Source organism: Falco punctatus (assembly GCF_963210335.1).
Source record: "Falco punctatus genome assembly, chromosome: 2".
NCBI lineage: Eukaryota > Metazoa > Chordata > Aves > Falconiformes > Falconidae > Falco > Falco punctatus.
This window is the reverse complement of record NC_137581.1, coordinates 122,176,918-122,197,271: the sequence shown is the minus strand read 5'-3', so window position 1 is coordinate 122,197,271 and position 20,354 is coordinate 122,176,918. Positions and strand designations below refer to the sequence as shown.

At 42.1% G+C, this 20,354-nt stretch overlaps 1 protein-coding gene across 16 annotated transcripts in view; it reads left to right on the top strand.

Moving 5' to 3' along the window:
• The window catches only part of ST3GAL6 (ST3 beta-galactoside alpha-2,3-sialyltransferase 6), a 48,802-nt gene that overhangs the window by 11,322 nt on the left and 17,126 nt on the right, over nt 1-20,354 (top strand). For 7 of the 16 annotated variants that reach the window (XM_080375996.1, XM_080375995.1, XM_080375994.1 and 4 more), the window contains exons 2-6: nt 11,130-11,229; nt 11,987-12,055; nt 13,288-13,365; nt 16,212-16,315; nt 17,649-17,712. In XM_080375996.1, coding sequence (XP_080232122.1) covers nt 11,141-11,229; nt 11,987-12,055; nt 13,288-13,365; nt 16,212-16,315; nt 17,649-17,712 — 404 coding nt within the window. In that variant the 5' untranslated portion in view covers nt 11,130-11,140. The other 9 variants (XM_080375987.1, XM_080376000.1, XM_080375988.1 and 6 more) reach the window with 6 other exon arrangements.

Here is a 20,354-nt window from a genome sequence, read left to right as displayed (position 1 = left end):
TCTTCTTATGGGTTTTTTGTTGTTGTAAATAATATTTTTTTAAGCTTTGGTGCTAAGAAAACAATGCTACATATAAAGAAGACTTTTGAAAATAGTTGTAATACTTAACAGTAGTCGGGCTTTTCAAGTTTGGCACTGGCAGTTTGGCTTTAGCTTGCTTATAGTAGTTACCAGTTAAAGTGTGTATTCTGATTAATTTTCAAGATCCAAAGGCAATGTGAATGTATTCATTGCAGTGCTGATTTGAGAGTGCTGGAAACATAAGGCATTAACATTATCAGAGAAGCTGCTCACACTGCTAGTGTCCTGCAGCTTTCTCCAGGGCTGGCAAGTTAGCTGCCCTGGAAAACTTCCAAGAGCAGTAGTGTGGGGTAAGTGCTACCACTTATCTCCATTTTCCTTCCTCCTTAAATTAATTTAGCTTTACACTTTTCATGGACTCATTTTGCTGCATTCCTGAGAATCCCAGAGCTCTCTGGCGCACATACATTGCAGCAAATAGAATTTACCCCAACAGCAGATTCTGCAATTCAATCTCAAACAGCTGGGTGTTTTTTGAGGGGGATGGTTTGTTTTTTTTTAAAGTAGCTAGAGTAAGATAGGGAGCAATACAGCAAAAATCAGTGAACATAATATGTTTGGGGCTCTGACTGCAGAGGTGCTTTGCATGTTATTTAAATGAAAATTAAACTGTTCAGTTTTGTATGCTAGTAGGAGCATGTTCACAGCTATTTGCTGGGCCTCTTAATCCACACAAACCTGTGTAATGTAACTTCTTGCTTTTTAAAATATGGGGACTAAAAATTCCAGTAAAAAGAGCTGTGGCATCAGATGATGGCAGTCCATGCATATTTGGACTCCTAATCATGACTGAGGCTTGCAAATCCTGCTGTGAAAATTAGTCATAAAAAGATCCCATGTCTATTTAGGGACAGATTCTGACACCAGTACAGATCAGTATTTATGTCGCTATGACTAAGCGAGAAATTAGTCGGATTTACTTGGGGCTTACTGTTGATGTAGATGGGGAGCATTTAATTCTCCATGTGCTGGTAGTGAAACAAGTAAATTAGCCCTCAGTTATATATATATGGTTTTTTTTAAACAAGGAAACATTATTCCCGCTGCCCTTGAGAGCTCTGACTTTGCTTGTGAGTGGGGGTTTTTGGTGACTTATTTTAGCCTAGGGTTGAGATTATTTGTTTTCCCCGAGCTGACTGGTAGATTTAGTTTTTTTAATTCCCAGCCATTTTTGTGAGAGTTGAGGTTTAAATTGCTAGCTCTAAATCAGCCAGAGCTGGATGTTTTAGATATCCTAGACATTATTAGAAGACAAAGTGTGCCTTGTTTTAAGGTGAGCCTTAATGCTCTAGCAAATGTATGTATAATACAAATAAAATTCTCTGGTTGGATCTTTTATTTATTTAGGTTGATTGTGGTTTCTGGGTTGGGGGTGGGAAACTGGTGTGCTGATACGATTTGGAGCTCAGTTGTTCTGAACCACCAGGATAATTTGGCTATTTCCAGCCTTTTCTCCCTGCCCTTTTTTTTTTTTTTTTTTTTTTTTCTCTCTCTGGGAAACCCAAGAAGGATTGCGTGTTTGACCACAAGCCTCTCTCTCTGTAGGCACTCATGGACAAAGAACAGTGGGTGTGCATGAGTATACTGGTGTTGTAGTGGGTAGTATGTCTTCCTATTAACAATTTTCTGTTTTGCTGAGCATTGTGTAGTGTGTCATCTTTGTCTAAAAGGAGGTGAACAAGCAAAACCACTCAAAATCATGATGCTCTCTTCCTTCAGGAAGAGTAGATCAAGTTGCATAACTGAAAAGGCTTCTGTCAAATCAGGGTATGAGGAAAAAATTGCTTGAACTCTGACCCCCCAGAACACACTGCATGACTTGTTTATATTCCAGTCTTTCTGGAAGAAGAGCTGAAAGGAGAGGGAGAGCATAGGCTGAGAATGACCACCGTGTGCAGGAGGAGCTGTGTGGATTTATAGTACCTGTTCTCTGTGTATTTTGTTCTGCCATGTATTGTACTGACACCTATGATGTATAATATGCAAACAGCAGCCTAACTTAAGCTGGCTAAAGCTTTAAAGATTAATCAGGAAGAGTACAACTGGGCTGAAAGAAATGTTTCAACTAAGGCTGTGTTACTGAATTTGTGATTATTTTTTTTAGCAATTAAAAAAAAAAAAAAGCATAGTTAGAGCTGAATTTATGGTGTTTGCTTTGATTAAAGCTTTGGGAGTTCAGGAAGCAGAGCTATCTATGCTTGGCTCATACCTGCTTTGGGCTTTGCATGCACAAGTTAGCTTCTGACCAAACCCAAAGTAGTTGTTCTTGTACTACACTGCATCTCTGTGGCTGTTGGGCATGGCAGTAACTGCTGATCTGTGTTCAAGTGCACAGCAGGAAGAAAGTAAAAAAAACAAACAAAGGCAACTTGTATGGGGAGGCTTGTGGAGGGACAGTGCAAGGAAAGCATATGGAAACGTCTGTTCTGAATTTCTGTGCAACTTTGCATAAATTGACCAGTTCCTTCTAGTCCTCATCTCAAGGCACAAAAGTGGGCAAGAAGATGAGACTGTGGACTTGGTCTTATTCTTGATTGTAATTTTAGACAAGGTTTCTGGAAATCTGTGATACTTAGAAAGCACTACTTAGATGTGAATCCAGTAATTATTTCTCCTCTTCCCCTCAAAACCCATGTTGGATTTGAATCTACCCAGGGCTGACTTTTAAACTCAAGTTGGTAGTGTTTAGCTGTGTATCTATTGTTGGAATGAGCCCCAAACCATTTTGGAACATTAGGGATCATTTTTTTCTATCTTGGAGGGGAAATAACTAAAACCAACATTCACCAGCTGAGAAGTATCAAACCACCTGTCTCTTACGCATGTAGTTATGTATATCTACACCATGCAATAGAGCATGTTGTCGCCTTGAGCTGGCTCCAGGGATCCACATTGCACTCTAGTAATCTGAGCGTATGTAAATATAATCAGTGTTAACTCTGATCTTGAGGGTGGTGTAGCAACCCTGTGATAGCCCTAAGCTGGAGGTAATGTGTTTCTGCCTCTCAGTAGGGCTAATTAACTCAGTATCAGACAGTTGCACCAAATACTGCTCCTATTTGAGGGCCATTTCAGTGATACCTAATGCCTGTGCTCCATTGTGTTTTGCTCATCAGGGTTTTCTGGCAGGAGGCACTGGTGGATGCTTTGTATTCCTGTTTTTCATCTGTGGATCTAGTATTTGGTGTCAGTGTAAGTGACATTAAATTTTGTATTTGTAGGCCCAAAAGTGGTATCTCTGTGGAACAGCACAGGTCATTGATTGCAGTATGTCTGAGAACAGGATCACAGAACTTCTTTGCAGCCAAAAGGGGAGCTGTTTCAGTAAGCGTTAGTAACCTGACCTAGGCTTGTACATGTGTCGTCTTGCTATACAAGAAACGGTCTGAGTGCATGCAACCTATCTTCCCCCCCCTCCGCTTTTTCTGTTCCTGCCCCCACAGGTGGGGGACATGTAAAAGCTCCTGTGTACTCAGGCAGAGGGAAGGAAGAGCAGTGAAAAAGGAGTTACACCACTGAATAGATGATAGTGCTCTAGATAAAAAGGAGGTAAGAACAAGAGTCTGAACATGGTGATAAGACTATAAGAGTAAGTCAGTACCTGCAGGCCTTTTGTAGCTTTTGCCAAACTCTCTATTGATGGTATGCCTTCCTGGAAGGTTACAAACCTGTGTGTTTCAGATCTTGCCTGAGATCTTGGAGGGCTTAGGTTTGGCTGGAGCAAGCTGCTGTACCCAATTTCTTGCATTTAAAGGTAGCAATGGGAATGAGGTGAGAGCATGGGACTGGAGACAAGGCTTGGAGGGGGTGTAGGTGCTACACTGCCTGTTATGCCCAAGACACAAGCATAAACCGTACTTGTTCCTGGGCCTGCCTGCAGCCTTCTGGAAGGGAGCTAACCTTCCTCTTCCACCAGCTGTCCTCTCTAGGTAAATTGAGATTGCAGGGGGTGAGAATTACTACAATAGATCTCACTGGGCTCTGATATTATTATTATTATTATTTTTGAATCAATACCTTTTAGCTGAAGGATATGCCTGTCTGAGAAGAGTTTCTGAGCTTGGAGAGTCACACAAGAGGGAAAGTGATGCGGAGATCTCCTTGAAGATTTTTGGACTGAAATTGTGATTGCAATGAAAAATACTGATTAAGTTGTTCTTCGTCCTTGCTTGACCCAGCTGGTGGGCATGTTCTGGTGAAGAGCAAAATACTGGTGTCTATACTTGAAAGACAAAAATGGAGTAAAATAAACATGAATTGTCCACAGAACAAATGTGTTGCTATCTCTTGTGGTACAGAATACGTTTCACCATTAGCAGGATGATGAAAGGGAGGGAGCACTTGAGGCCCTAAACCCAGTCTCTTAACTCTTTCAGCCTGTCCTGAATTGGTATGCAGCCACACAACAGGTCAAGTTGGACATAGCTCTAGACAGCATCTCTCCCCAGTAGATTAATGTCTGCAGAGGCTGTGTTTCTGGCTGTAATAGCTACTAAAGAACAAGGGCTGACTAAATCTACTAAACACTATCACAGCTACTGCTGTGATACTAAATCTTCTGGACCTCATTGCTTGCTGTTGAGTACTTGAATAAAAGATTATCTTGGTATTGCTTTTCAGGTCTTCTGTAGTAGTTGGAGAAGGGGGAGGTGTTAGGGGAAACACTGGAAACCTTCCTTAACAAAGAGAAGCTATCTCTGGAAGAACATAGTCTTGTCAGTTATCAGGATGCTGTGGAAGCAAATAGCTAGTCTGGTGTGCTCTTGGAGGGAGGAAGGCTCCAGCTGTCAGTCAGCAAACTCTTTCTGTACTGCTTATCCCCTTGTTGTTGAAAGAGATTAGGGCAGAAAGCCTGAAAGAATCTGATCTTCCAGAGCAGAAAAATCTTTTAACTGCTGGTAAAGATCATACACGTGGTGGGATGGTGGAAGTCCCCAATCATGTTTTGACACAGTAATACTGTGGTTTTTTGGTGTCATGGTTTGTGCCGGCCTTGGGGAACAGCAATAACTGCTTTGGTTTGGTGGGGGACAGGGCATGTTAGCGATTCCAGTTAAGATGTTGTTAAACTTACCACTTCAAAAACAAGTCAGTGTTGTCGGAGAGTTAGAAATGTAGTTTTGATTCAGGGCTACCTTGTTAGGATGATCCAATATATCTACTGTCCTCATTTAAAGTTAGTATTTCTGAGGACTTCTGTTTCCTGATTAAAATCAAAAGGAGTGTTGGAAATTATGAAAAAAACCTTGAATGTATGAGGAAAGGCACTGAAGTGGCTGAGTCAGACTGCTGTGGTGCTATTGTATTGTCCGCAGTGTTTCCTTCCTGAAGAGGGGGAGAATAAATGAACTATTGCACGTACTTAAGAGTAAGAACTAGAAGAGTTAATGATGAATAGTGCCCAAATAGATTTGGCAGAAGAAATATCTGTGCATGTACTATAATGTGCTCATGTTCTGGCAGCTTGAGACAAATAATGGCGTGAGGGAGCTTCCTCTTTCGTTGTCCCTTTTCTTGCATAGTTTATCCACCAGGCACGCACTACATCCTGACCAAAGGACACAGTGCAGCAGGACTGGTGATCACACCCAAAACCCACAAAATACTGACTACATCTTAAGAAGCCTGATATTTCTTTTTAAACTTCTTAAGTTTTTATTTGCTTTTTCTATTGTCCCTTTAATTTTCAAGGTCCACTCAAAGCTTTCAAGCTCACTTTCCTTCCTCCCCCACAACTATAAGAGCTAGGAACTGAAGGTCTGAGTGAGCTGAAATTTTCATGCTGTCAGCTAACTGCAGCAGCAAGAAGTCAAACTGTCCCAAGACTAGGTATGTAGCTAAGATTGGTTTATGATGAGTAGTATTTCATTTAGTAGTAGCCACTTTTTACTTAAATATTTATTGTTTAATAGTCAAAGGTGCTTTACAAAATAAGCAGGACAGATGGAAAAGCCTCTTGCATTGTATTATTAACAACCTAATTTTAAGCAAGAAAGCAAAAGGAAGGCTTATAAGCAATATGAAAAAGTTGCTCGTAGTGTGGTGGTGTGATCACCCATCCCAACAGCTGTATTTTCCTGTGTGATTATTTTATTCTGTGGCATGGCTGCATCAACTGTATATTTAAACTGAAAGGTAAACAGAGACTCTGAGATAGTGGCTCATATTGAATACCACACTACTGAAGTAGCAGAATAAAGGCTAATGGTAAGTGAAGATGCAGCTCAGCCTGACAAGGATCTGGGTTCCCCACTTCCACCAAGGGAACAAAAATTAGCCTCTGGGCTCATATAGCTAATTTTTCATATACCCAAATGTGTCTCTGTGGTGGGTTGGTGGGAGCTGAGGTGGATCTATCTGTCCATAGGAGATGCAGGCTGATCTCTGAGATCTCTTAATACCATAACAGAGTCAGTCTGGTCTAATTCTGTAATTGTAGCTCAGCTTTGGTAGGGCTGTGAAGTTGGACAGAAGAATTTAGCTTAGATTGCTATTAAAAACAGCACGCCAATCTTTTTACAACACTTAAGCGTCCCATTGCTTGCTTGCTTTCAGAAAACTGACCAGCCAACAGCTTGAACGCTGGGCACTGGCATGTTGGGTTCCTAGCCCCTTTCATTGTGTGGATCACTGTAGGCTTTTTGGAAAGAGGAGGGAATTGAATAGTTAAGTTCCAGCTTTGTCCTTCTTGTTTTGCTTATCACTGACTGACCTAAGGGCACCATGATCTCTGTCAGTCAGGTGGTTGGGTTTAAGTCATGATGCTGGGTCTTGTGTTGTGATAAATAAGATGGAATGGGACTGTCATTTTACATCTGAACTGTGTCTCCTCAATTACCTATTTTCTTGCATCTCTGACAATGGGAATTTTCTAGTGCAGTATGTGTGTTGTGTAAGTTTGTTTTCCTTTGATTAACTTTCTATAACACTCAGCTATTTTAAAATAGGAAGGGAGAGCTGGAAAATGCTGTCATCATTAAATATACACCCAGAATAATTTGTTCCTTAAGGCAATGGTTTAGTTTACTAAACCAGGTTAAGATATTTGCTAAAACGACAGTCTTTCTTGACTGCAGAACATCAAAGCACTGAATGGAGCCAGGCACTGGGGGATGGGATGGTGAGAAGATTCTTAGATAATTAAAGATCACTTTATGTTCCCGAGAGCTGAGTTAAGTAGACCCTTAATGATGGGTTTGGGTCCACCCCAGCTCCTACCTTCTGATGTGTGTGCCAGGTTGAATGTCCTATGTAAGATACTGAAAGTTGTTACAGGTTTCTTGTGATCCTGTTTGAAGAATGATGTAGACTTATATTCTCTTGTTCTAATGAATGTTTTGCAGGTGTATGAATATATTTGTAAATACTATACAAACATAACTTTTTTACTCTGTGACTAATACTGCTATGAATAATATTTTTGTTTTTAAAAGACTGTTTATAGGACTTTTGCCCAAAGACCCTTTGCCTTGTCTTTTCTCTGTTTTGTAGCTTGGCCTGACTTCAGCAAGGTTCTCTTTTACACTGAAGTCATCAAATCGGCAATTTAATCAGTTGTTAATTTAGCAACCTTATCTGAAGAGCTGGTTCATTATGTTTGGTTGTTTAACTGAAGTTTGCATTGATTTAATTAGGGAGTAAAAAGTAAACAGCTGATTTCCACTTTAGTGGGATATTTTAGCAAACCTTTGCACAGCAGCAGAGGGATAAAAATACTGATAATGAAAGGAAAAAAAACCACCACCCCAAAGAGTGCAGCATCTTTTTCAAGTAAATGCTAGAATTGTTTAGGCTTTGATCATTAAGATCATAAAGTCCAACTATTAATGTAGCACTACCAAGTCCACCACTAAACCATGTCCCTAAACACAACACTCGTTCAAGCAGGATTTACTCAAATCCCTACACTTACACGTTTTTTTAAACACTTCCATGATTCAACCACCTCCCTGGACAGCCTGTTCCAATGCTTGACCACCCTTTCAGTGAAGACATTCTTCCTAATATCCAAACTAAACCTCCCCTAGCATGAAGTGAGGCCATTTCCTCTTGTTCTATTGCTTCTTATCTGGGAGAAGAGACCGACCCCCACCTGTCCACAACCTCCTTTCAAGGTAATTGTAAAGAGCAGTGAGGTCCCCCCTCAGCCTCCTTTTCTCCGGGCTAAACAACCCCAGTTTCCTCAACCGCACCTCACAAGACTTGTGCCCCAGCCCCTTCCCCAGCTCCGTTGCCCTTCTCTGGACACGCTCCAGCACCTTGATGTCTTTCTTGTGGTGAGAGGCTCAAAACTGAACAGTCTCAGAGGTGCAGCCTCACCAGGGCAGAGTACAGGGGGACAATCCCTTTGCTAGTCCTGCTGGCCACATGATTTTGGATACAAGCCAGGATGCCGTAGGCCTTCTTGGCCACACAGCCAGCTCATGTTCAGCCAGCTGTTGACCAACACCCCCAGGTCCTCTTCCACCAGGCAGCTTTCCAGCCGCTCTTCCCCCAGCCTGTAGTGCTGTGTGGGGTTGTTTGTTGTGACCCAGCTGCAGGACCGGCACTGAGCCCTGTTGAACCTCATACAGTTGGCCTCAGCCCATCAGTCCAGCTTGCCCAGCTCCCTCTGCAGAGCCTTTCTGCCCTCCAGTAGGTCAGAACTCCCCCCCCCCCCCCCCCCCCCCCCGCCTGGTGGTGTCTGTGGACTCACTGAGCGTACACTCAGTCTCCTTGTTGCAATCATTGATAAAGATGTTAACCAGAACTGGCCCCAGCACCGTGCCCTGGGGAACACCTCGTGTGCCTGGCACCAACAGGATGTTGACACCATTCAGCACCCCTCTTTCGGTGCAGCCATCCATCCAGGTCTTTACCCAGCGAAGGGTACAACCGTCCCAGCCATGAGCAACCAGGTTCTCCAGGAGAACGCTGTGGGAGATGGTGTCAAAGGTTTTACTGAGGTCTAGGTATATGACATCCACAGCCTTTCCCTCGCCCACTGAGTGGGCCCCCTTGTTGCAGAAGGAGATCAGGTTAGTCAAGCAGGACCTGCCTTTCATAAACCTGTGCTGGCTGGGCCGGATCCCCTGGCTGTCCTGTATATGCTGTGTGATGGCACACAAGGTGATGAGCCAATTTCTGTTAATGACACTTGGCTAAACCCGGTAGGTAGGTTTTCTTGTAATGTTCTTGTAATTGTAGGGAAAGATTGTCACAAAATTATTGTAAAAAAGTTGGGGTTTGCTCTAGAAGTTGAGGGTAACTGTTGGCAAAAATTTGCATTGACTGTTGAAGGAAGAGACAAGGGAGCTGGAGCTGTAAAGGGAGCAGTGTTACTTCCTGACCAGGGATGAAAGGTTGGAATTGGAACAGGGGCAGCCTATGAGTATTTCATCCAGCACAGAGCAGGACAGCCTGGAGGATACACTGAAGGTTGATAGGTTGTAGCTTGTTTGTTAGGTGGCTTTGTGGTAGATGCTGTTATAAGACCCCATCTGTGACCTGACAAACTCCTGTGAAGGATACGGAGGGTTGGGAAATAAATAGGTCATGGCTTGTTGCATTCAAGTCATTGTAACAAATAGTTCACTGTTAGGTATGTCTTGAGGGGTGAAGCTATGTGAGTGGCAGTAGTTTGCTTCTCAGTTTCTGCTGACAAAATGCAGTGTGCTCTAGTAGTTTCTTGGCCTTAAATAAGGTATGATATTGGGACGTTACTAACATAAAGCATAAATCACTTGGACAACATCTACCTTCAGTTTTATTGCGACCTTGAGTTTTATTGCTTTAAGGCAGTTTAACGCAAGTTTGAAATAACAGCAACTCTAAATATTCTGAAAAGCTACATGGAGTTTAAAAAAAGAAAATTAAAAAGAAAAAATCCAAACCTAAAGCCGAAGGCTCTGCTTTTGGAAAAAGCAGCAGTATGTTTGGATGTGGCTTGGTTTTGATGGACAGTTCTTTGTTACCTTCACTTTAAAATATAGATGTGCAAGTAGGTGTTTGTGCATTGTGTGTACTGAACTCCTTACCATGGGAGTAGAAGTGGAACTAATAGAAGGATTATAGCTCGTGAGTAAATTTCCACAGTAACTTGTGGCCAGAATGGCTATTTTGGACTTTCACAAGATTTAAGCAACAACAGTTCATTCATAGCTGCTGAAAGGACAGCTCAGTGTGTTAGATGTGAGCAATGCAGGACTTGCTTTTTCCCCAGTGTGTCTTGCTGGATACATGAGCTTCTGATATTTCTCTGGTTTTCTTTTACTAGACTGTGCAATGAAGTGAAAACTCTATTTGAAAAATGAACGCTTTTTCTGCTATTTCTCCATAATTAACAAATTCCACAGTTTGGGTCCTAACTTGTTTTCCTGATTTAGTGATGTTTGAAAATAGCATTTTTCTGTCACTGTAGCAATGAAGCCTAGCTTGTGTCAGGAGCTGGAGACTGCGCAGAAGATGAGGGTGTAAGCAGACAGCTTCAGTGATGCTTTAAATGTCCAATACCAGACTTCAAGAATATTTGTGATCCTAAAAAAGCTAGTAGCAATTTGTGGCAGCTCATACCCCATTCTCCTTCATTGGCATCAGCCTGTCTGCCTCCTGCAAAGTGCCAATGCTTGTTTAACTGTGTAATTATGGAAACTGATAGTGGGTGGTGCAAGAAAGAGGAGAAGCACAGGTACCTGTAAAGGCCATTTTCTGACCAAAGAGGCTGGTTTCCTTGGGCTGCCAGTGGACAGAAAGGAGCTCCTACTCCGACATGCTTCTGGAAGAGCCCATCTTCCTCCTGTGTCTGTAACAGAGAACCTAGACTGAGCCCCTGTCAGTGTTTCTGTGCAGAGTATACACATGTGGTAGATGCAAAGCAGTGTTCAGCTCCTGGCACTGTGGCTTTGTGTGAGAAATCAGACTGGAGTGATCCCCTATCAAATTTGTGGTAGTGGAGAATGATTGTAATAATGATGACTTCCTTTCTTAGGTTTCAGGATGCTTTATAGGAGTTAATGTTTAATAGCATAACTGGGATTTAAATTTCTTGTTTTGTTTTTCTTACATTTCAGGTCTACCAGTCATGAAACGAATTCTTCTGTTTTTTATCTTGGCTGCTGCTGTTATGTATGGTATACTGCACGGAAATTTGTGGAGAAATAACCTCTATTGGTATGGCGATGCTTTGTGCATTTATAGTGCAAACATCCTCCTGGCTGCATGAAAAATGTGGTTGTGAGTTGCTGAACAGCTGTTTACTAGTAATCAACTACTCTGTGTGTTTGGGGTTATATTTTTGTACTGTGAGGGAATGAATGTGATTGTTCTGTCCTGTCACCCCTTCTCTCGTTTCACTTTTAAACCTAGTAGTCTGTTTGAGCCTGGTTGCATAGAGAGGTCAGGACCTCAGAGAAAGGAAGCCCCTCTGAGTTTCGTGAAAACAGGTGTTCAGGTGAGGAGAGGTATCTTACTTGTGTGTGTCATGTGTCCATATCTCCTCCCACCCCACATCTGTTTAGCGTTAGCATGTTCCTTTAGATGCCTGATAAATGATACGGGAGAGACCTGCTCCACATGTGGGAATAACTGCAGGTGTAGTGGACACCTTTTCAAAAACTGAAATTTGTTGAGTCCCAGTGGCAACCTTGTGCGAAGTGTGCCTTTGGTGTCTCCAGGCTGCACGGGACAGGTGGCTTGGGACCTAAGATTCAGGGTGCTTATCAGAGAAGTAGAGTTTCCATTGGCCTTTGCACAGCTGTGACCAGGATGGACCAGTGTGTTTATGTTATTATGATAATAGCAATAGCTTTTAAAAGTAGTCACTGATGTGCCTCTACTTGTCTTATAATGTACAATTGATACGAATGGCTTTCTGTTGTGGTTTCTGTTTATAGGAAACCACAGTGTTGTGACATTTCCCTTTTTGCAGGATTAGCTTTTATGGACAGACTTCCTCTGTGAGGGCTCCTCCTTCCTATGAGACTAGTGGAGTTACCCAGTAAGTTCAGGAGTTGAGTGGTTTTTGGTGGGGCTTTTGTTTGGTTGGCTGGTTTTGGGGCATGTGGGAGGGATTGAGACTAAAATCCATAGCCTTTGTCCATAGGCGCCCTGTGCAATTGATTATTGTTCAGCTGTGTCCATTGGCTGTTTCTGTTCAGAACACAATTGTAACATGTCTGGCAGAAAGGAATTTGTCCACGTCATGTTTCCAGTGTTTGGTTAATATTTATAGCTACTTACAGTGACTGTAACAAGCAATGAATTGTTGGATGGACATTTATTTACAGCTTCCAAATTTTTGCAATTCTGACTTATACTTGAATAAAATTAGCAGAGGTGTGGTTCACTTGCAATGTGCAAGTGTACGTGTAAGCAGATGTTGTACTGGTAAGTTTCTGCAGTTAGGTTTGTGGGACCTGATGAGTGCCTATGCTAAAACTTAAAAGCAGGCCTCTGTTCTCTGAAGCCATCCTGGGAAATGCCTTCTGTGAGGCTGATGCTGGAAAGCAATGAGCTGGCTAGCTGATACATCTCACGAGATGCTTTCTCAGTGTCAGTATCCATGTGACGACTTGAGGTTACCAAAAGCAGTTAACCTTGATGGTCTGTTTGACTTGTGGTTCTAATGTGGCAGTTTCGTTCTCCTGTTCTTAATGCAGCCCAGGTGCACGCATTGCTCACACTGAACTTTACCTTCCCTTCTGGGCTTCATATTATGTTATTAATGGGGCTCTATTGCCAAGGCAGGTATGTGCTTAGAAGTGTACGCCTTATGATGAGAGTAAGAGTTTATCCCCAAGCAGTCTTATTTTCCTTGAAGTGCCCTATGTGGTGCTGTCTGTTCCCCTCTCCAAACAAGACTCCCACTTGAGGAGCGCTGGTGATGCTATCTGGTACGGCTGCAGGGGTGACTCAGCCCAGGTGTCCTGCTTCTCTGCAGGTGGGCCTGAGATCTCACCTCTGGTTATGGCTGCATTGACAATTGCTGTGCAAGGGAGGCTGTAGACCCCTTGAAGCAGCACTGTGAGATGGAAGCTTTTACTAATAAAAGTAACTGTACCACAATGAGAAAGATCCATATTTATAATACAGAGGCTATTACGAAAATTTTGTGTGGTGTTAACTCAGTAGTCAGCTTTGACTAATTTGGCTTGTCCAGGTTTCCCTGCCTTGTTTCTGCTACTCCTCCGTTCCTGTTCTTGCTATTTCTTTGAAATTCTCCTTTTGCAGGCTGCCACCTACAGCTGTGGACAGAAGGAATGCACTGGGTACTTGTGTCCTGAAACCAGCATTTGAATCTTTAGTGGGGTGAGTCTTTGCTGGGGAGGGAGGTGGAGGAGGAAAGGCTGTACAAATTGAGGTAGAAATGGGCTATTTATATTTTTGGACTATTTCACATTTTGATTTGCCTCTGGCAGTACAGCTTTTGGGCTTGGGTTCGTTGCTGCCTTCCTGGTTATAGCAAAACCAAATATTTAGCTTGCCACTGACCAGCAGCTGAGCAGTACCACACAATTAGCTCAACACGCTGGTGTATGTACTGAATAAATAAATGCTTCCTGTTCAGATACTGTAGCTAGTAACAGTAAAACTATTCTAATTATTGAAATAAAAGCCTTAATTCCTTCTGCAATTCCTATTTCTCCCTGCTTTTCCGGTAAAAGAAACCTGCATTTCCAAGACTGAAACTTGGTCATTCTGCTGTTAAGAACCTGGACTTAAAAAGATTAAGATTTTTGGTAGCCAAGTGTTTCTGTAGCAGCTAGGGACCAGAGACGTTTTGAAAATACCTTCATTTTATTTGGAAAGTGGAGTATTGGATGAATTTTCGCACATTTCAGTCTTTAATGACCTGAGATTCTCTCCCTTCAATGGAATTTTAATTTTAAGGAAATGTAATTCTGATGAAATTTGCAGTTATTCATGCTTTGGTTCCTCTGATAGTGTTGTTGAATTGTGTGTAGGTGTCCTCTGCTTTAAGGTTCTCATAGGAAGCTTCCTTTGTAAAGAAGCAATCAGGTGAAAAAAGGAAGAGCTTCAACACAAAACAAAGGAGGTGTCTGGTCACAAAAGTGCATCCAAGGGGTTTGTGAGGAAATACTGAAAGTTTTTGTTATTAGAAGCACAAGTTTTAAATGAGAGATGTAGGAAATGCTACAGGACCAGGAGCAGACAGGCTGTGTTGTTGGCTTTGTATTTACCTGAGTGAACATTGAGTGTGGCCCTGAGAAAGCTTGGGAAGATGTTTAGACAGAGTCCTGGCTTAAAGCTCTGAGCAAAGACACCATTGTTTCTTTCTTTCTTTTTTTTTCTTTCTGTTGTCCTTCTTGCATACAAGAAAACATGGCTTTGATTCAGTGCTGTTATTGTTTTAAAGAACATGGAAGGGTGTCCAGTTAGTCCTCCCCAAAGCAGTCCTGTAGTCTGAGCTTTGGTTAGCTGCCTGGCCCAGCGTGGTCCAGGTTAGTCTGGTTAGTTAGAACTGGTTAGTTCCCTTGCCTGCGGACTATGCCCAGGCTGTCAGGCACTGCAGGATGGCTCTTGGGCAGAGCAAGGAAGGGGGTGGGAAGGGACTTGGCTGCACTGTGAGAAGAAGGTAGGTGCAGAGCTAGAGCAGTCTCTTATTTTTCCATAGCTCCTTTATAGGGATAATTTGTGTGAGCTGAAGATCTGGTCTGTGCACTTCAATAAGAGCCTGGGGAGGCTGAAAGGATTTCTAACCTGCAGAATTATTTATTGGAAAGGAGCCAGAGCTATAAGAGCTAGAATTAAAAATCTCTTTACAGTAGGTAAATTATTTATTATGTCTAAACTTACCAGCTGCTTCTGAACAGCAAGGCAAGTTATTAAACTTAATATGGGAGTTCAGTCTCTCAAAGTTAGCTGGTCTTGCTTAGTTAATCTATGGCCCAGTTCTTGGTGTGTGGGCTGTGGTGTTTTGATTTTTTAACAGCTGTTAATATTCTTAGTGGAAAAACAAGTCAGGTGCTAGCTGTGGGTATTTGTGATCAATACTAGGTTTTCTCACTCTGGCTGTATACTTCCGTGTTAACATTTTAATATAGAAGCTAGTATGCAGAATTGCTACAAAGTTAACCAGTTCAGTGAGTGTGTGTCCTCGTAACTCCAAGGTGAAGCTGAGGGCATGGTAGCATGTGAGGGGACTGCGTCTACGGGTCATTCATTTGTAGTAACAGTCCCTTCCCTGCTGTGAGGTAGCCCTTGTCTGCAGTTACTTTTGAAAAGTGACCCATTCTTTCTATCTTGATGCTTATAAGGTGTAATGCTGTCGTGTCCTAGACTGCAGGAGGGATGTGCTGTTGGGGCACACCTGCTTGTGATCCCCATGTGCCATGCTTCTCATCACAGGGTAGCCTGTGCACTGGGCTCCTTTCAGACACCCGACTTCTAGCTAAACCAGAAGATGCACTGCAGGAGCACACCTGATGTGCTACAGCTGCTGAGGGGTGCTCAATCTTTGGGACCCTACTAGAGTTAGTCTAGGGTTAAAACAAACAAACAAACAAACAAAAAAAAACCCCAAAAAAACCCAACACATCCCCCCCACCCCACCAAAACCAAACCAAACTGCCTGAGATGTGTGTAATGTGTGCATGAGAACTCCATACCATTTTGCTGTATGTTGCCCCAGACTACTTACTAATGTCAGCACAGCCATAGAACACCTTGTTTGAATGGGAGCGCATATCAATAAGCTGATGTCCTCAAGAGGTGGTATTTTCAGGTTAAAACATCTTGTTTCATATCCCATTCTTATTTATTAAATTGCCTTATATAATAACTCTTAATTTTCCTTGCCTCTGTTATGTTATCTTCCTGGGTTATATATTCTCTTAAATATGCTGTCTCATGGTGTAAGCTTTCAGTCATGTGATTTTGGTGACTCAAACTTATACTAGCAGAGAAATTCTTCTATCTCACTCTCTACCTATATTTTCCATAATAAAATCTTCCCCTTTTCTGTCAACTGCTTTCTTTTCGTGTGTCCATGAATTTTCTTCTTTTAAAAATTGACAATACTTCAAGTAGGCTAAATAAAGCTTTTTTATTTAAAATGCAATTGCATGAATTATTGGCTTATTTGAATAAGTCATGTGGATTTTTAAAACATCTTACTTTTTCCTTTCATTTAGTGTTGACAAAATATACCCATTCCTGTGTGCTAACGATTTTATCAGAGTGGCTGAGTTCCACGGGAGCGATAAGTTTGAACTGCCTTATGGAATAAAGCGAGCAGGTTTGTCTTCTCTGTGTGCCTTGGTTTTAAACAAATACCTAAACAATTTGTAAAGCCACCTGAATCTCAGGCCCTGGTCTTTCATGTTTACCAATGCCAATCCTTTTGGGCGTATCTGGTGGTGATGTAGTGGTTTCGTTTAGTCCCTCTGACCTGGCACCTTTCTGGTTTTAACAAATAAAACACTGTGTTGGGTTTGCCCCTCTTAGCAGAGAAGCTCCAAAAAGGTGGGAGTGAGGAAGAGTGGACCTTATTCAGCTTCCTTCTGTTTGTATGTGGGCTGGAGCACTAAAGGTACCTAGCTAGGTGGAATATTAGCTGGGTCAGTGTGATGGGGTTCGTTCAACACACGTAAAGCCAGTTGGGATCTAGTCCTGTTGAGGCAGAAGTCCCTGGGTTGGGGCAGTTACATCAGCAAAATTTTCTTTTTACTGGGCTAGCTTCTCCCACCAGGAAGGAGTCACTGGGGCTGCAGGGGGTATTCCTGCTGTTGCACGGCTGCTGTACCTATACAGTGTGTTGGCTTGCTTATGCCTGCTGCCTGTGTTGGTCAGGGCAGAGTAGATGGGGCTGGAGACCCTAAGGGTCTTAGTTGCACTTTTGGAAAGGTTTGTAAAGTCTCAGGTCTTAAGAGTTTCTAACGCTGAACAGTGCACCTTCCTAGTACCCTGCAGATCTGGGCTTTAGACTCTCCACTTGTCCTCCATCAGTATAACAAGGATGGTGTATTTTCCTGCACCTCTGGAGCTGAGGTGGGGAAAAATACATTTGGGAATGAACTGAGTCCCTTTCTCAGTTAGAGGCGCATCAAGTGTCCAGCAGGCACCTGCCAACCAAGGGAGGCTGGGAAGGTGCCTCCGCCCAGCTTTGCCAGTGAGCACAGGCTGGTTTGGTGTCTTTGCCCAAGATACGTGATGCTCTTACTGTCTCTGGCTGTGCAGCCTCTCCTCTTGGGTCAAGGCTGCTTCTGTTTGAGCTGAAGGTGGGTAGAAGAAAAAACAGTCAATTAGGATGCAGGTCTTAAACTCTTCCAATGCTTATTTACTATAACTAAAACTTACTATTTTTTTAATACAAATTCCATGCTGTTTTCCAGCAATGGAGTGTTGGTGCAGGAAAAGCTTCCCAGAGTGGGGCTCTGATAAACCTGAATTTCTTTGGCATCAGTGATTAACCTGGGGCCCTAAATTGATGTCCTTACTTGGATGTTTTTTATGCACAGTGCATAAAACCAACTGTGTCTGAAAATGCTGTAGTCAGGGCGGCAGGTGTATTTTTATATTGGAAAGCACTGAACGTTTTTCATTAATCTTTCTTCACTTTTTCTTTCTAGAGCAATTTTTTCGTTTAGCCCTTTCAAGACTACAGAACTGTGGACTTTCCAATGAAGATGACAGGTGAGATGGTTTGTTTGCTAATGTTTCTGTTCATTTTTGATACCTATCTGAAAAGGAATTTCAGTGGCATTATCCTGAAATTGGTCAAGTTAGCCAAGATGCAGATCTGTCAGTGTCCAAGCAATATGTAGCTGATTCCGAGATTTAAGTAAGTTTGGTTTTAAATGTATGTAGCACCAGCGTTCAAGAATAATTTCTCTGTGAGGGAGCTTAAACCTACAGATTTCTTTTTGCAAGTGCATTAGGAGTTCACTAGCTGAATACAGGGAGATGGGACTGCAGTATCTTTCTATACTTGAGGAAAGTTAAGCCACCCCTTAAAAACTGAATATGATGTAAATGTAAAAATGACTCTTTCGAAGTCATTAGTGTAAGCTAGAAAATGTATGCAGTAAGCAAATGCAAACCAATGACTGTTTCTACACAGAAGAAATCTTAGGTATATCCGTGTGCCACTGCATCCATGGGCCTGCTGCACACCCTGGTTTGTGTGTATGCTCAGCTTCCTTTTCCTGGGAATGGGGGAGACGCAGGCAGCCAGGAAAGGCTGTTCCTGGCATTGTGTGAGTAACTAGGGTGCGGCACATGCATTAGACAACTCTTCCCATGCATTAGGTTCCCCTGCTTAATCCAGTGGTTAGAAGCCACTTCTGCTGAGATTTTTTTTGTTTGGTTTTGGAGGGTCTTTCTGTGCGCATGTGCGTGTGGTTGTTGTTGGGGTTTGTTTTGGTTTGGTTCTTTTCTTTGGTTTTGGGAGGGTTTTTTTGGAGGTAGCATACCTGGGTTGGCAAGTATACTGAAATCCTGTGTTTACTAAACAATGCAAGTGACTTCTTAGACTTGCAGTCCAGAAAATGGGCTGACAACCTGCTATATCATGTTTAGTATGTGGACTTCTTAATAAGTTTAAAGCCAACCTCAGCATTACTTCCATTCCTTGGTTTCACTTTTTAATCAAACAGAAGACTGGCTTCAAGCCAAATGCCAGGATCATGTTTTATCCTTGGGTGGAATATGAACAAAATAATTTGTGTTCAAGCTGAAGGATTATCTCTTAGTACCCAGTTTTCTTTTCCCTACTGTACTTCCTTTCCCAGTGTTTAGTATCTATTTCTAGGATGTTCAGGTTTTCTCTTAAGAAGAGAGAGGGGAAAAAAAAGCAAAACCACTCTTTGCTATCAGGAGTGTGATATTTGGGGAAATTTATGCAGAATTGGCTGACAAAGGCTAGTCTTTTGTCTGGAGTTTGAAGGAGAATGTCAAACACGAAAGTCACAAGTTCAGCACTACAATAATTTTGGCTATAAAGTAGAGACGCTTGCAGTACAGCGTAGTAGCTTTTAAATGGCAATGTCAGTCGTTCTAGATCAAAGGTAAGATAATTGGTATATTTATACTTTGAATGTAGGCTCTCTGAGATACAGATATGTGCAGTGGTTCTGGGAAGTACGTCTCATTTTCAAAAAAGTAATATACTTCAGTAGTACTGAAGCAAAATGAGAACCATTACTGTTTAATAGGCAGTAGTATAAACAAATCAAATGTACAATGACTTCATACAGTATTCTTTCTGGATCCATCAGATTTTGTGTATAGCACTGTTAGGGTGTCAATCACTGTAGGAAGGAAGAGAGCTTTTAGATATGCATTTAACTGAGAGACAGTGGGTTTTACATGTGAAACACTTTGGGAAACAATCCTAACAACATTCTCCAGTAATACAGAATTACTAGGCAGCTCTGTAATGCTGCTGCCTAATTTGGCCTTCTTGGCAGAAGGCAAACTGAATTTCCCTATAAACTTTTCCTGGGGCAGAGTGGGGGAACCTGCTCTATCAAATATCCTAACAAATATGCTCATATAAGCTGTATTTGTGTACAGCTTAGGTAAAAGTGTACATAGTGAGCCACAAAGGATTTTTTTCTGAACAGAGCCATTTCCCACAATTAGATGGGGTTCTCACTGTCTAAAGGTCTACATTCTCCAAAACTGGAAGTGAACAGTGTCACTAACTTCAGTGAAACAGCCCAAAGGAGAAGGTTTTTCCATGCTGAGGCTATCCAGAGTAACCTCTGAACACGTGCTCTATTGGTATCCTCATGGTTACTTGTTGGGCACTCTCAGGACTCTTAAGCTCAACAGCAGTAGATTCTCATCAATGAATTTACACAATCCTGAGTCAACAAAATGTGACCTCTGCATCTTCCTTTTACCAAATAACCTCAAAGGAAATAATTTGCATTCCTCAACGGACTATGCGGGGGTGTGTTAAAGGAGTTGAGGTTGAGATCTTCTTTCGACACTTCCAGAGAAACAGTATTTCAGTGGAATGTGGAGGATGCAAGCCTTTTGACCTTTAAAGGCTGCATTTTCATTTAACAAGTTTTTTTCTCTTTTACAGACTAAGAAAATGTTTCTTTCAGCATTAACAATATAAACAAAATATGTAAACTAATCCCTGCCTTTGAGATTAAGAGGCTCTTGTACACCATGTGAATAGGGCAATGGTTTGAGTGACTAAAGGGTTTGCATTTAGATACTGGAGATCATTTACTATGCAGTTTGCATCAGGATTGATTTATACTCTTAAGCAGATCTCTAATACCTAAATGCAATCCCTTAGTCACTCAAACCATTGCTAT